Source organism: Nestor notabilis, unplaced genomic scaffold (genome assembly GCF_000696875.1).
Source record: "Nestor notabilis isolate BGI_N333 unplaced genomic scaffold, ASM69687v1 scaffold23022, whole genome shotgun sequence".
Lineage (NCBI taxonomy): Eukaryota > Metazoa > Chordata > Aves > Psittaciformes > Psittacidae > Nestor > Nestor notabilis.
In genome coordinates, this window is record NW_009919022.1 from 37,478 (window position 1) to 52,346 (window position 14,869).

General features: G+C 43.4%; 1 protein-coding gene across 2 annotated transcripts in view; it reads right to left on the reverse strand.

Moving 5' to 3' along the window:
* LOC104402220 (alpha-actinin-1) overlaps nucleotides 1–14,869 on the reverse strand; it is a 46,739-nt gene that overhangs the window by 31,497 nt on the left and 373 nt on the right. For both annotated transcript variants that reach the window (XM_010010036.1, XM_010010035.1), the window contains exons 2-5: nucleotides 9,970–10,089; nucleotides 2,364–2,450; nucleotides 1,741–1,828; nucleotides 692–770 (exon numbers count right to left, since the gene is read on the reverse strand). In XM_010010036.1, coding sequence (XP_010008338.1) covers nucleotides 692–770; nucleotides 1,741–1,828; nucleotides 2,364–2,450; nucleotides 9,970–10,089 — 374 coding nt within the window. The remainder of the gene's footprint in view (nucleotides 1–691; nucleotides 771–1,740; nucleotides 1,829–2,363; nucleotides 2,451–9,969; nucleotides 10,090–14,869) is intronic.

The following is a 14,869-nucleotide window of genomic DNA, read 5'->3' on the forward strand; positions in this document are numbered from 1 at the left end:
GAACCCACTTTGGTCTTCCATCACCCTGCTGGGTCAAGACACTGCTGGCAGCACAAACCACAGAAAGCTTATTGCATCAACCACTTTGCAATCTTGTCTCCAACACATGCAGGAAGCAAACTTTGGAGCACCTACATATCATGATACCAGTGGCAACTTTTAAAGTAAAATTGAGTGTTACGGCAAATGCTTTTCTGGCACCTGATACCTACATGCTAGGAGAAGCCCAGTACTGCAGATGGCTCAGTGCTAAACTGGAAGCATGCGACAAGTGTCCAGTGAGGGCGTACAGGCCCCTCAGGGAGCTTTTGCACTTGAACACAAGGTACCTAGTTTCTATCCAGCTCTCCACAGAAATGTTAAGTCTGATTTGACTCGCTAGTCTGTGACATTAGCACAGAACTCATCCCACATTTGGTGTTACTGAATTTGCCAGCTTTTGCTCATCAGTTGGGATTGGGGCATGTGTGTCTCATAAGGCAGCCTGAAAGCAGGGAAAGTCAAGCAGGAAGCTCATTAATTTCATGCTTCAATAGGAAGCCTGAATGTACTGATTTATCTTTTCTTCCTTCCCCCAATCCTGTAACTGCCAGCTTGTGCTGAAGTTCTCCAATCATGTTTATCAAGCTAATTCTCCCTCTTTACTTTCAAGGAGCCAAGCATCCAGTCTGACAAACAAATTGAGTTGTACCTTTCGTAGCTTCCCATAGTCGATGAGCTCTGGACGGTGTCTATGAATTAAAGCGCAGAAACCAAGGCCATCCTTCCAACTACAAGAGAGATGGAGAAGAATACAATGAACAGTGTGCTCAGCCAGGGAGACAGACAGTAACAGGTATAAGCATGAAGGAAGGCACCAAGACAGCAGGAAGACTAATTCTGGCTTAGTTTCTAGCTAACAGTGCCTCTGTAGGCACATGTCTTGTACCTGCATGAGACTGCATTATTGATTATTGATTGAAAGTTCCTTTCAATCCCTACAAAAATCCACTGTGATTAAGACATGCCTGTTGCACTGCCACCTCCTTTTTGCCACTTCTCTGTGCTGAACTCTCTGTGCAAGTCCTGTGGAGCATGGAAGGACAAGTGTAGAATTCAGGGTTGAAAAAAGGTGTAGATACAAACTATAAAGGAGGAACAAGTGCATTCCTGAGGGAAAAGGCAGACGCTCATAGCTAGCTTCACTACAATACTGACTGGAGTGGATGGCACTTAAGCTCTCAAAAAAAGTGCTTTACTTTTATATAGTTCATACAGCTCTCCAAGATGCGATATAAAAAGCACTATTATGCAGAACCTTCACCGGAACATCTGCCAATTTGAAAATATCAAGATCAGAGCAAGAAAACCTCTCATCCCTTCCCAGCTCTGCCATAGTACACAGTTTCCTGTGCAGCCCTTGTTTCACTGCTCCTAATGTGTTTTTGTAGAGCAAAAGCTGTCTTTCCTAACCTGTGGCATGTTTGCTGCTCAGAGGACTTCATGCTCAGAAGAACTTTATGAAAGCAGCAATTTTAACCAGGATTGAGGAACTGTCAGTTCTCTGGGTTATAACCTCCATCTTTAATCTACTAGATGTCTCTCTGGACTACACCATCACTATGTATCGAGCATCTGCATTGCCTAGGGAGATCTGTCAGGAACATTGTTGTGCACACATTATCAGCACACATTGCCATGTGCCAAGAGACATATGAAAATAACACAGATCATATAGCTAAACTCCTGCTTGTAACTCACCTGATATGGAAGTTCTGGATGTTTACATTTTTGTAGGGGGCTGTCTTCCTCTGACACCATAACAAAAGTCCTTCTTTAGCAGATGTCTCTGAGGAAAGAAAGAAAACACACCAATTAACTATTTTTCTTAGAAAGCAGAACTCTCTGAAGCATATGCTAGAAAAACATGACCAGCTCAATTCCTTGTTTGGAAGAGTCTACTAGGATAGTTTTGTTAATATTATTTTCTTGATGAGGTTCTGTAATAAGGAGATAGCTTTTTGGGATTAGAGAGGAGAGTTTCATAGGGTGTGTAAGAGATACACCTGTTTTCAGTGATAGTCCCTGAAGCCACCTGCAAGAAATGCAGTAGATTCCAATATCAATGTTGGCTTTGAGGTTAGCCATAATTTTGAGCTGCTCTTAAAATCTCTTACAAGAAAAGGATGTGAAAAACTCTTCCCAGTATACCTGAACCTGTCCAGAAATCCCAGTGAAATGACAGGGCAGCTTGGAAAGGGTAGCTGCCTAGGATCTTCCAGTGGTTCAACTACGAGCACATTCTGGGCCTTTTAAGTGGTAAAGCCATTTAGTTACCTCAGTTATTTATTGTTGAATAGTGGCTGGAAAGAACTAAGATTTACCTTCAACTGAGATATCCTGAATGGCAAAACGAAGGATGATGGTCCAAATCATTCCAAGAGTCATTTTAACATTGCCATCCACGATTTCTAGGGGGGGAAAAAAAAAGTAGAAAGAGAAGAAATAAAAGGCATCAAGTTTCAAGTGCAAATCCTAGTGAAACAGGAACATTGGGAAGCATTCCCTTTTGTAGATGGGAGAACTGGAATTCCATCTGAAAACTTGAATTTCAATTCTTCCCTGCATCCCCAGATGCTCTGCTGGTACAGCACAGTCTTGCCCAGCAGTACCCAGTAATCAGACTGGTTCTCTTGCTAGTATAATACTAGCATAAACCAGACACTGTATCCAATGTAATCCAGAAGACCAGGAATAAGGACCAATTTCGATTAGTGTAATTCCCTACAGAGGACTAAAAACACCTTGTTCAGGTTTAATTCCAATCACTTAGAAGCCATATAAGCCAAACCGGGAAAAAGAAAAGCCTTCCTCTCTTACTCTGATATGCCTTCTCCAAGACACACGAGTAAGCGCCCCAGTGTAATTATACCAGAAGAACCACTGAGACTTCCCACTGCAAATAAGCTCTGACAGCTGATATTGTCCTGTGAAGAAGATACCGCCCAAAATCCCCAAGAAACATCAACATTTTAATTTCAAAATGTTGTTTCAAACGTATGCCAGACTGCCTGTATAGGACTTCTTTCAGTCATACAATTGCCAAAAGACACAACAGAGCATTCACCAAAGTACATGCTTCCTGCTTGAAGAGGAAGCAAGTACCCATGCTGGCCTGCCTGAGCAGACCGCAACATAAACTAAGTTGTTAAGCAGATTGTGCTTTATTGCTTGGTAGACTCCGCAATGTAAATAGACAAGGGTCAACAACTCATAGGCTTTAGAAGGCAACTGCTTGCATGTGTGAGGTGATGCTCTGTTTAGGATGGGGGATCAGGGTTCTGAGAGGAGGTGCTGGGGGGATGCTGGCCCAGCAGGGGCTTCCACCATGTGGAGATTAGCACCAAACGTTGAGCAGCTGTGCTGAAGTGCTGATCCTCAGCATGTACAAAACTTCCCCCTGACTATAATATATACATGTTATAGAATCTACAGCCTTTTTTGGGTACTGAAACTAGCTGAGCTGCCTTCTCCTACTCATTCTCTGGCAGGTTCCTGCATGACAGACAGATCTTTCACAAACAATTTGAGAAGTTACAAGAGTATTTTCAGTAAGAAAAGGGTTTGAGTTAACCTACTGTTTGGAGGTAGAGTAATTCAAGTCTTAACAAGGCTACCAGAAGCCTTTTTTGTACTATTGTAGACACCTCTATGCTGCTGCTTCCATAAAGCTGCCTATCATGCTGTGGGGCAAGTAGAAATCTGCATTATAGGCAACTGTCACCTGTCTGAATCCTGTCACAAAAGCAACAGCATTTTAAATCTTCCTTTTAAGCCGTTAAAAAAAAGTTTCCTATTATGAAAAATTTTCAAACCACGAACCCCGGTGTATTCAAAACCAACAAGCAGCAAACACCCCAAAGATGTTGTTTCAGAAACTGTGTCCATCTGGTCCAAATTCCTGAAAGCCTGTGATTTAGTGACACATATGGTGCAACTTCCAGTGTAGATCAGAAGGATAATCTCTGCTGTGCTTTGACATACATCTGCATTAGGGATTTACAGATTTAAAAGGCAGAAAATAAGACGTGCCACCTTTTTCTACTGCAGTAAACCACTGTGTCCACTCCGCTTTGCAAGTTAAAGAGTACACACAGATGTTTTGGTGGGGCATCAGTTTGCTCAGAATTAAATAGCCAAAAACTTTTCACTGCAGTACAAAAGAACTGCAGCTATTGTTGCTGGCATGAAAAAAAACGTGTTTGTCTGTTGACACTTTTCTCACAAATTAATTTTTTACAGGTATCTTGGGGCTGTCTGCTAGGCTGATGCAAGAAGATACCATGCGATGGCAAGTATATTCTGTTGTGTACTTTTTGCATTCTTCACCCCTCCAGTAAAGCACCATAATCAACTTAAAGGAAAATCCTTACTATCGTTAGAAATACCCAAGATACTGCAGCTAAAATACAAAAGAAAGCATCCATGTTTTCAGCTTGTTTGCTCTGTTCATGATATTTCTTTTGTGGGAATTTCCAAAAAGCAAAAACTCCCAATGCTTGTAAAACCCACAGCACTTTGCAGGAGGACCCTAGGATATATTTAAGATCTGAAACCAAATGGAGCTTTTTATTTTAATGGATTAGATTAAAATCTGATGGCAATACTTTAATACTGAAAATGTTTTATGAGCACTAATAAATCAATCAGTGAGCTGAAACAGGTAATTAATGTTACTGTTCCATGGATTTTAATTGGAAATAAAGGTCAGGATGCTTACATAAAAACAGATGGCATCAAGTTGCAAATGTGGCATTAGAACTCAGCACTACGCTCAGGTCAAGTTTTCAAATTCAAGTTTTATAAAGTTAGCTGGTGAAGTTAAGGTGGAAAGCACCTCTTCTCCCCCAGCCCTCTTTGCTGCATTATTCCTTTAAAAAGGAAGATGTGTGCTCCCTGCTCCCATTTCTTATTCTTCCTTAGCAGTGAACCAAAGCAAAGCTGCTATGGAAGAAGCCCAGAATATTTCCACCACTTCACTTCTACATATCATTTTACTTTTCCTTGACATAGAGAAAACCCACTACCTACCAAGCAGATACTCACGTGAGTGAGGTTAGTGAGTGATCCATCCCGGGATGCACACTTAATGAACTACACCATCCCCAGTCCTTTTCTTTTTTTTTTTTCTTTTTAAATAGCTAACAAAACTGTTGGTATCTGTCAGAAGAGGGCAAGCATTTTTCATTTCTAGAGCTAAAAAACTTCTCCTGGCAACCCAGTTACAAAGTCTGCCAGCCTGATCAGAAAGGCCATATGTTCTTTGGCCCTCACTCACTTGGTTTTCCACCCCTGAATTCCCCAAGGCCAACCTCCTTTGCCTTTAGGATTCCTTCAGCTGCTGCCAGTCTCTTTCTAATATAGTGGAATATGGCCAAGAAAGAAAAGTGAAAAACATGGTTGCAAAACAGGTTTGCATGAAGCTTTCTGCTTCATGGTGATGAAGAGAAAGTGACTCCACAGGACGTGTTGAAAAGTTGAACGTAACACTACAAAGCTAGAACAACCTAATGCTTAATTAAAGATACGGTGTTTGTTCCCTGCTGATATAAGTAAGGCACAGTAATATGAGAGCAGTTCACATATTAAGAGGCTAATATGCAGACAGTATCTTCTACCTAACTGTGCCTTCCAAATGATCTTCCTAGGCAGGATGTCTGCAAGTCTTGTCTGCACTTCCTCCACCACCAGCAGCTGTTACCTGAACAGCAGCAGCAAGTACATTTCATTAATGTGATTTACATTCAGCCTGGGGGTGGATCACTTGCTGGCTAAAGCTGGTGAGGCATCTATGTCCACTGGACGGGAATTTTTTGCTACAGTGAACATGCTTCCACCCAGCTTGCATGATTGTACCAAATACCACAAACAAAATACGTAAACCCCACAGTACTCTCATCCATTTGTCTGATAGACAATTACAGTCCTGATATACATTCAGTCCTTAGGAGCAAGACTAGCTGGCTACTTGAACCTGGCTTTTAAAATGCCACCACCTTGTTCAAATGCGTGAACTCATTTTGAAAAACTCCAGAATTATTAAGCTTACTTTTGTACCCTGGCCTGGGTAGTTAGAAGCAGAATCAATGCCACAGAAACTGTTTTCCCCTAGCTACTTCCGAGTTGCCTATGAAAGCGCAGCCTCTGGTTACCCCACGGACAACTGGCAGGATGGCATTACGATCTGGGAATTGGAGACACAGAGCAACAGTGGTGACACAAAATAAAGGCTGGTCTGCATTTTGTTTATCCTAACAAAAGCCAAACAAAACAGGACAGGCATCCATGCCCCTGTCTTCAGAAAGCAAGTTGGTAATGACGGTCCAGCCAGATTTAGGACAGATGACTGGCATTGTTGATGGGAGTGTACATCTTGGCTCCCTAATTGTGAGCGGGCAGGAGACAGGGACAAATATAATGCTATGTTTCACTCACTGACATGGGGAGACCTTATTTTCCCCTCTTTCCACTGTCAAAAGTATGCTTGCTCTGCTTGGTGCTTTGGTAGATGTTTTGCTCAAATGGGACGTCTGCAATTGTTGAAATCTCTAAGCTTTATTTCTCCTTTTCACTTGCAGAGGTGAGAATAGGGATCATTAATTCAAAGTTATCTTTATACTGAACTGAGTCACATCTGCCTAAGAAAGCCACAACTTTCTATGTAGAATAGAGGTGCAAATAAAACACTCTTAGGGTCACATGCTTGACCTATTCAATCTCTTAAATCCCAGGAGCATTTGACACCATAGTATGGAATCTATTACAGCAAAAGAAGGCTTCTGAGGTGTCAGATGACAGATTTAAAAGCAGACGAAAAATGATTTGGAAGCTTCACCAGGCAAGAAACTTCCCTGATTCAGATTTATATGGATCTGCTGTATGCCACAACTGCTTTGATCCTATAGACTCTGGCTAACAAAGATGTTTAGAATCATCCTGAATTTTTAACAGTCAAAGATGGTTGTAAAAAGCAGCTCTTATTACTTATTCAGTCTGCTTAGTTCATCCTCCATTGAATGTAGACATGGAATTTGTCTTGCACTCATGCTGTGTGTAGGGAGTCCTCTTTAACTCTGGTTCTCATTTACTGGGACACAGCTGAAGAGCTCAGCTTGTAAACGGCAGAGACGGATTTTTATTTGAGGAAATGTGACATAAATGCCATGAAAACTTTTTTGCTGGCTTTAGCTCTGATTAAATGCAAGGTTGGACAAGGCTTAAGCTGACCTGAGAATCTCGTCGGGATGCTTTCTGGAGCTTATTTTTAAAGAAAAAAAACAAAAAACAACCAAACAACCCAGGACATTGATGGCCAATGCCGTTTGTCTAACACACACAGAGAGAACTACAGCTGAGCTGCAGACCCTTCACACAGAACCCTCCTTCCCAGCAGATACCCATGGATGGAGAAAGCCACCTTGAGGTGAGGAGTGTGCTGCCTTAGCCAGTACCACCACACTACTGCTGCTGATGGTGGTTTTCTCCCCAGGGGAAAAGCCACCTGGAAAACTTCCTAGATCAGTCCAACCTGCTTGAAACATTTACAGCTCATTTTCTTGGTGCAGTGTATGTCTGCCTCATTTGCTTTTATCTTCTACTTTGCTGCTGCATGATGTCTTCTTACAGTCTGAAAGTAAGCTCTTAAAATTCATGCTCCAGGAAGTTTATAATCCCTTCCATGGATAGAGTTACTGCTGTGCTGTTCAAAGTAAAATTCCGTTCTTATGGCTAATGAGTAGTTTATTGTACACTGTGCACCTGGGCAGACCAGGCAGAAGCCTCTGCAGCAGGTTATGTTTCCAGGTGACAACCAGAGTAGCCTGGGCTTCATAGGGGTGCACAGGCAGAAGCTGGACTGGGGAGCCCTTACTGTGATCACACTTACATGGCCTGAGCTTTCATCACAGCACAGGCCCAGCATAAAAATCAAAGCTAACCTTGGTCCAAACTTCAGTGCTGCATTACCTTTGGTAGTATAAAGAAACCCATATTGAGTTCACCATGTAGCTGCATGGGCACGAGGACATAGGAGAGCCAGGAGCATTTGGCAGAGTAGGTCAGGATCACTGTTTGGACCGATAAAAATTAGGGCTTCTGTCAGAAAATGGCACTTCTCAGCCTATTTCAGAACAGGGTAACTGCCATGAATACCTATCGAGCAGTTGTGCCCTGGAGATCTTTGGTCACAAACCATTTTACTTGCAAGTGATTTCTAAGTACTGTGAAGGTACAGTCACAGCTGATTCAGGAGCAGAGAGCAAAAAACTAAAAATCCAGGGGAAGGAGAGGAAAAGACAAACTAGTGCCAGAGAGAGCAGAACCAGAAAATAAAAAAAGGAATAGAGCAGGCAAGAAAGGCTTTACACATGCTCTAGGCTCCCAGAAAAATCCAAATGTCTGTCCAAGATCCAAATGACAGCAGGAGCTGTCTTAAGGCAGAAGACCTCTGACTTCAGCTCCAATTTGAAAAGGGTCCCATATAGATACGGACTACCGCATCAAATACTGCATCGGTCCTTTCTGTAAGGACACAAAATGACCTTAGATGTACATTTGTGCTACATAAACAGTACTCAGGGCCAGCAACACCCTCAGGTTCCTCCTGTGGGAAAACCTGAGAAAACTGAAGAAAAGTTTTGCATGCAAAATATCAGTATCATTGAGCCACTCACCTCTTGTATTTTGCTCTTAATACCAAATGCAGTAGTGTCTGCAATGTCCCTGGACACTAGTTTGAAATTGTTCCCAAGTGTCCATAAAGTTAAAGCAGTATGCTGAAGTAAAGGTCTTGGCTGAGGTATTCTGCCTGACCTGACACAGAACAAGTGGACCACAGGATGGGCACATGTCTTGAAGATGTTCCCAAAAGCATGTCTGAAAGGCCAAAACTGGGGACCGCGTGCCAACACTGCTCTGACCTCCTGGGCTAAGAACATGCAGGGCTCAGCCCTGAGCCCCATGACTCTCCCAGAGGAGGAATGCCCATCCAGAACTGTGTCATGGGCTCATTTCCTGGCTCTGACATGAGTTTCCCTGGAGAAACCACATTATTTCCATCTGTAAGAAGGAGATAATGAACCTCCCTCATTTTCTATGGTCACTGGAAAGAAAAAACCTAGAAACACTACAGAAGCAGAGTGTCTCCACAGCAACAGTGACAACATGAACCCATAGGCAGGACTCACACACAGGTCCAGAGCAGAGGAAAACAAGTGTCATGAAAACACAAAGCAGGTAAGATGACAAGATGGTAAGGTTTCTGGAGCTTGGGTGACATATCTGCAAAACACCCACCATCTTTGCTAAGATGACAAGAATCCTACACAACTCCCTGCTATCTGCATGATCCGCAAGTTCATCTCCAGGGTATCCCTGGTGCTGCCCACAATGGTCTCTATACAACGATACACAGGCTCCCAAGACAGAGCACCCAGCTTTCTGGGGTGCACAAGAAGCCTGGAAGTACTGAAAACTGGAGCCTCTGGGGTCCCCGACTTGTGCTGGAGACTGCACTTGGCTTTGACCCACTGTATACATATATAATAGGGAATCTTTCCCAGCAGATCTCCAACAAGCTGAACACAAGCAGCTGCTATGCTTCAAATGAGACTTTTCTTGATTTGAGAAAGAAACCTCTCAATTTATTTGTTTCTGCCACTGCTCAATGTTTTCCTTAACTCATGAAAGGCAGAAGAAAATCAGGAGGACCTGACCAATAAGCCCATGTGGGAATCAGGCTTGGCAGCTTGGTGTGAAGGTGGGATTTAAATTCAGAGTAAAGGCATAACATATCCTATGTTTCCCTCCATGGTTTATTCTACAAGGATATGGTAGAGCTAGGGAGGTGCAAAGGGAAATGACATGCAGGTGTGAGAGAAAGGCAACAGGTAAGCACATGTTGGGCCTAGACAAATCAGCTGGTTTCTTTACCTTCTGCTCCAATAGATACTAGTTTGACTCCTTTGCTGGCAATGAAATCCAAGGCCTTGTTCACATTGGATATTTTGTGCACTCGCATTTTGCCTCTTTCTGGCTTAGCCAAACGTTCACCTAATAAGAGAAAAAAAAAATTAGAAATCCATTCTGAACCCTTCCTTTCCCTGGTGGCTGTTTCCCCATGCTGGTAGCTCTCACTGCTCAGCCAGGCAGAGGGTAGACCTCCCTGCACCCTTGACAGTGAATGCAGGACAGCCCTCACTGTTAAGTACCTCCAGAAAGAATCAGACAGAAAAGTATCTTTTTGTTGCATCCCAGATAATTTAATAACAAAGGAACTGTTGGTGCTGAGTCCTCTCCACAGCAGGTTTTCATCAGAGGTGAAAAGGTCCTTCAAAACCACACTAAGCTTGACAGTGTGGAACTAACCTCCATACAATCAATCACAGATAATGGTGACAGGAAAAGGCACAAACTTCCCTCTCCCCCAAAGACAGATGAGGAGCTCCCCCCAGCATTTTACAAAGCAAATCCCTCCTTGGAACTCCCTACAATATGAGAGTGATCTTGTATCTTGCCTATTCTTTTTCCCAACCAGGATACAGACCTCCTTTCTCTCTAGTCTCTTTGCTGAATAGCCACAACTGCCTGCATCAGGAAATAAAATCACTTCTTTGGCAAGTGGCTTTACAACTGTAAGGACTGTCATCTCAACTCCTTTCCATTACATGTTTGATGTATTCCTAACTCTATGGAATGGTCTCTTACAGAATGGTATGCATTTTAAATGTTTATGAGGCAGAGAGAGGGAAGCAGCCTAGCTCTGAGGTAAGAGCAGGTAAATCTCTGATAGAAATGAGTCTTAGGGCAAATGCCAGCTCCTGACTGGAACAAACTTGGAAGATTTGGAAAAGAGCTTTCTTGAACTTATTCACTGGGAAGCGTTGCATTAAGCGCGGTCATGCCCTTCCTGATAGGCTGCCTGTAACTATGCTCACAACCTGCTTTTACTAACAGCAACCAAACACGCAGAGTAAGCAAATTAAAGCTTGGACAGACAAGTGGGCTTTTCAAAGGGACCTCTGCTAGAAATATAATCAGAGGAGACATCAGGAACCACCCATGTGTGACACAACACAAAATACGATCAGAACAGCTGCTTTCAGATCACAAGCTCCAGAACACAAAAAAAGACCTGAGCAAAATGCAAGCAGGTTTTGCACTTTGAAAAGAAGTTATGAGATAATTAAAAAGAGATCAAACAGGCAAGTCCAGTCAAGCAATTATTCACCTGACCTATTCAGTTCTAAAAGTCTCCTGCTATATCTCAAACCTGAATATTTAAGTCATTGTGAGCTGACTCAAAACCTTCATTTGAGGTTGAAGGGTGAGAAAGGAAAGTACTTTTAAAAGAACTCTTTTTCATACTAAAATTGCATGGTTTTTTCCTAACAAAGGAGTGAGGAAAAGCTAAAGGGGAGAAAAATAGATTATTTCCATAGCCATGCCCCACAAACAAAAAAAGTCTGGAAATGAAAATCCTTTAAAAGTGTTTTGGTGCAGGCTGGTGTCATTAGCTCTCAAGCTTAAGGATAAAACCAGATTCACTTTCAAAATTAAACGCTGATGTCTGACTATTTAAGTAGAAAGATTTATTTATGGCACTACCTCCATCCCAGGATTAAAAAAAACTCTTTTGCTTTAATGGATCCTTCAGTAAACGTCATGGTACACTGCTTTCTTTTTCCATTTGGATAATGCTAGTCATTCTGCATAAAAGTGGAAGCATTTTCTGTGACAGTGTCACAACGACATTTTTACATGTACCTTCACAATAGATTTAAGCAGACTTATGCTGCCAAACACCAACAAATGGGCTGAGCCAGCTAAAAAATAACCATTTGGTTCAGCTCATGTGACTGTAAGCTAGCCTTGTAAAAAGTAAAATAAAGACAAGAGATTAGGTTTCGGCTGGAACAGCAAGCTGATCCAATTCACCTTGTGGCTGCATGTGCATTGCCAACACAAGGGAGAGCATCTAACTGCTCTCCCTGGGACAGGGGAGAGCAGGATTGCTCCCTCTGACAAACACAATCCTCGAGCAATTGATGGTGACTGCAAAATTGCAGTCTCTCTTTCTCAAATACCACAATAGGATATTTATTCTAGAATATTTTTTGGGGGGAACTTAAAAAGTCCTGAAACCCAATGGCTATTGCCTTCAGACTTGGACTTTGTTATAAATTTAGATTTCCAGAGGAAAAAACCCCATCTGGTTCCATGCCATACATTATTAATGATGTAGGCTGTTAAAAGGGAAGCCTGCTAGAAATATGTTCTACTTTCAGCTATTTGCATCATTGCTTTATTTCTTAGTACTTCTCCCAGCTGAAACAATGGAAATGGTCTACTCCCATTTTCTGATTCTCATGTACTAGCCCAAGGCTGCACTTTAAAAGCCAAACAATGCAAGGACATGTTGGCATAGAAGTTGTTTACTGCAAATTTGTTTAGGAAAAATTTCAATTAGTCATTCCTTCTGCTTGGGGGAGGGGTCGAGGGGAAGTGCCGTATAACTTTATTTTAGAAGGACTAAACACGAGCTTAGCCTTTTTATGTCCTGTAGTGTTATTTTTAAAATGGCTTTGTCAGGGGAAAGAAACACGTGGTAAAAAATGAAGGGCAATTTCTAGGGGCAGGCCCAACTGTTACTTCCCACCACGGAAGCCAACAGGAGTGGCTTTGGAATGAAGAAGTTCTGGGACTGTCTGAGGAGCTTTTCCCACTGCACAGCACCTTGGGGACCGAGGGGCTCTGGCTGGGCTGGAAGTGGAGCCGTCGGTAGCACAGCTCACCACAACAAGGTACCAGGCCGAGTAAAACTGAGGTGTTCTCCTCTTGCAGGACATAGCTGCTTCCCATACTTTGGGAAGTTGCATCAGATGGGAAAATGGCTGCCTTAGCTGCCTGGCAGCGATGTGTCCCCAGGGATATGTGGGACTGTGGGAGACCTGTTTCAGGGCATAGTCCATCTCACACCCCAGGGTCTTCCAGCAGCTCCACTGATGCAGGGTCCATCCTTCCTCCAGCAGCAGCCACTGCTGCAGGGGGCAGAGGAAGACAGCACTCCCTCAGTCCCACATGCCCCAGCCAGGCAGAGGAGCCAGGCTCCACATGGCTCTTGGCTAGCCTGGCCCAGTGCTTTCACTGCTGAAGTCTCTTATGGCCATCACCCTCTGGGTTAGAGGAAAGGATCAGCCTGCTACAGAGCAATCCTGCACATGCCAAATTCCCATCAGCAGCTCTGCAGTCCCCCAGCATACAGGAAGAGGAAGGTGTGGAGTGAGCCAAGAGCTGAAAGGAAAGGCCAGAAGCTGGAAATAGAGGGCTAACATCACCCTTTTGGCAGGTGATCAGTAGGAACATACAGGTGACCCCTTTCCAACCAGCAAGAGACTCCTTTACCCCCACACTGCTCTTGGGCTGGGCTGCTGCTTCCCCAACTATTGCCAAAGGGGCTACTAACAGGGCCAGCAGCTGGAAAAAAGATCCATAAGAGCAGCAGGACTCAAAAGTGAACTGCCAATTATGGATATGAAATGTAGAAAAAGCAATTATGCAATATTTCTCCTCTTTTGCCACTGTACCTAAGCAGAACTGTGGTTCTAGCTTCTGCTGGCTCTAAGGAAAGGATGTTCAGTGCACAAAGGACCATTGCCTCAGGTTCCCCACACCTTTGGCCCTCATCATCTAGTGGCAGGCTGCAGGCATGGAGCTACTCTGCAGCAGATGGGGAAATGCTGTGCCCACACCACCAGTGCACTTGGAAGCCATCAGCTTCTGCCCGAACTGCGAGGGGTCCAGACAAGTCCTGTCAGTGGACTCCTAAAAGGACAACATGAGAGGAAAAGTGGAAGATGAGGCAAGGAAATTAAACAGTGTGAAATATGAGACCCCTGCTTTAGCACCAAGCCAAGGAAATGAATTAGTAGAACTCTGGCACCTTGTTTCTTACAAGCACTGCAGAAGCAATGTGTCTACTGCAAAGCCCTGATACTATTTTGAACTCTGGTCCCTCCATACTACCAGCATGGGCAACCCCTCTGAGGCTTTATCCTATATTCATAAAGTCTGAAAAACATACATAATGACTGCATCTTTGCAGGAGCTGGCAAAGGGAAAGGGAAGGGAATGAAAGGAAAGGAGGAGCAGACGGAAGGCAGTCTGAGTGCTTCTATCATGGCAGTGTTACTGGAAAATGTACTAAGAAGGTCAGGGTTACAAGTCACTGGGTTGACATTACCAGCCCAAAGGCCATCAAAAGGAAGTCTGTGAGCACACAACCCCTGTTTCATATATACATTCTTATCCCCCTTGATGCCTTCCACAATATTTTACTAAGGTATTTATTTCATCGGCACATCAATAGGGATTACTGGAGATATGTGTCAAGTAGTGGGAGACATTTATGATAGGAAGTGAAAACAAATGTGACCCAGCTCATTCATGCTCCTGTTTTTGTTACAGACGGGCTTTTCTGGGATTGCACTTTTCTTTGAGATTTTTTTTTTCCCTGAAGGCTTGAGCGCCGAGCTCAGAAACTACAATAGGAAAACTTGAGTCACAGCTGAAATGAACGACACAGAAGATTTACTGGTTTGACTCTCCTCTTCCAATAACTTCTATCCTGTTCCCACTGTCATGTGGCTTTGGTATGATTTGCCAGTGCAACATTCCCACACTTCCCAGAGTTGCTTTGTCAGCCCTGCCAAGCAGTAAGAGCCATTGCCTGAGCCTTCACAGGAGGCTGTGCATTCCTGAGGGGCAGAGGAAAGACAAGAGGCAGGAGGAGGAATGCAATGGGAAGCCGGCACAGGACATGAAGCCGGGAGGC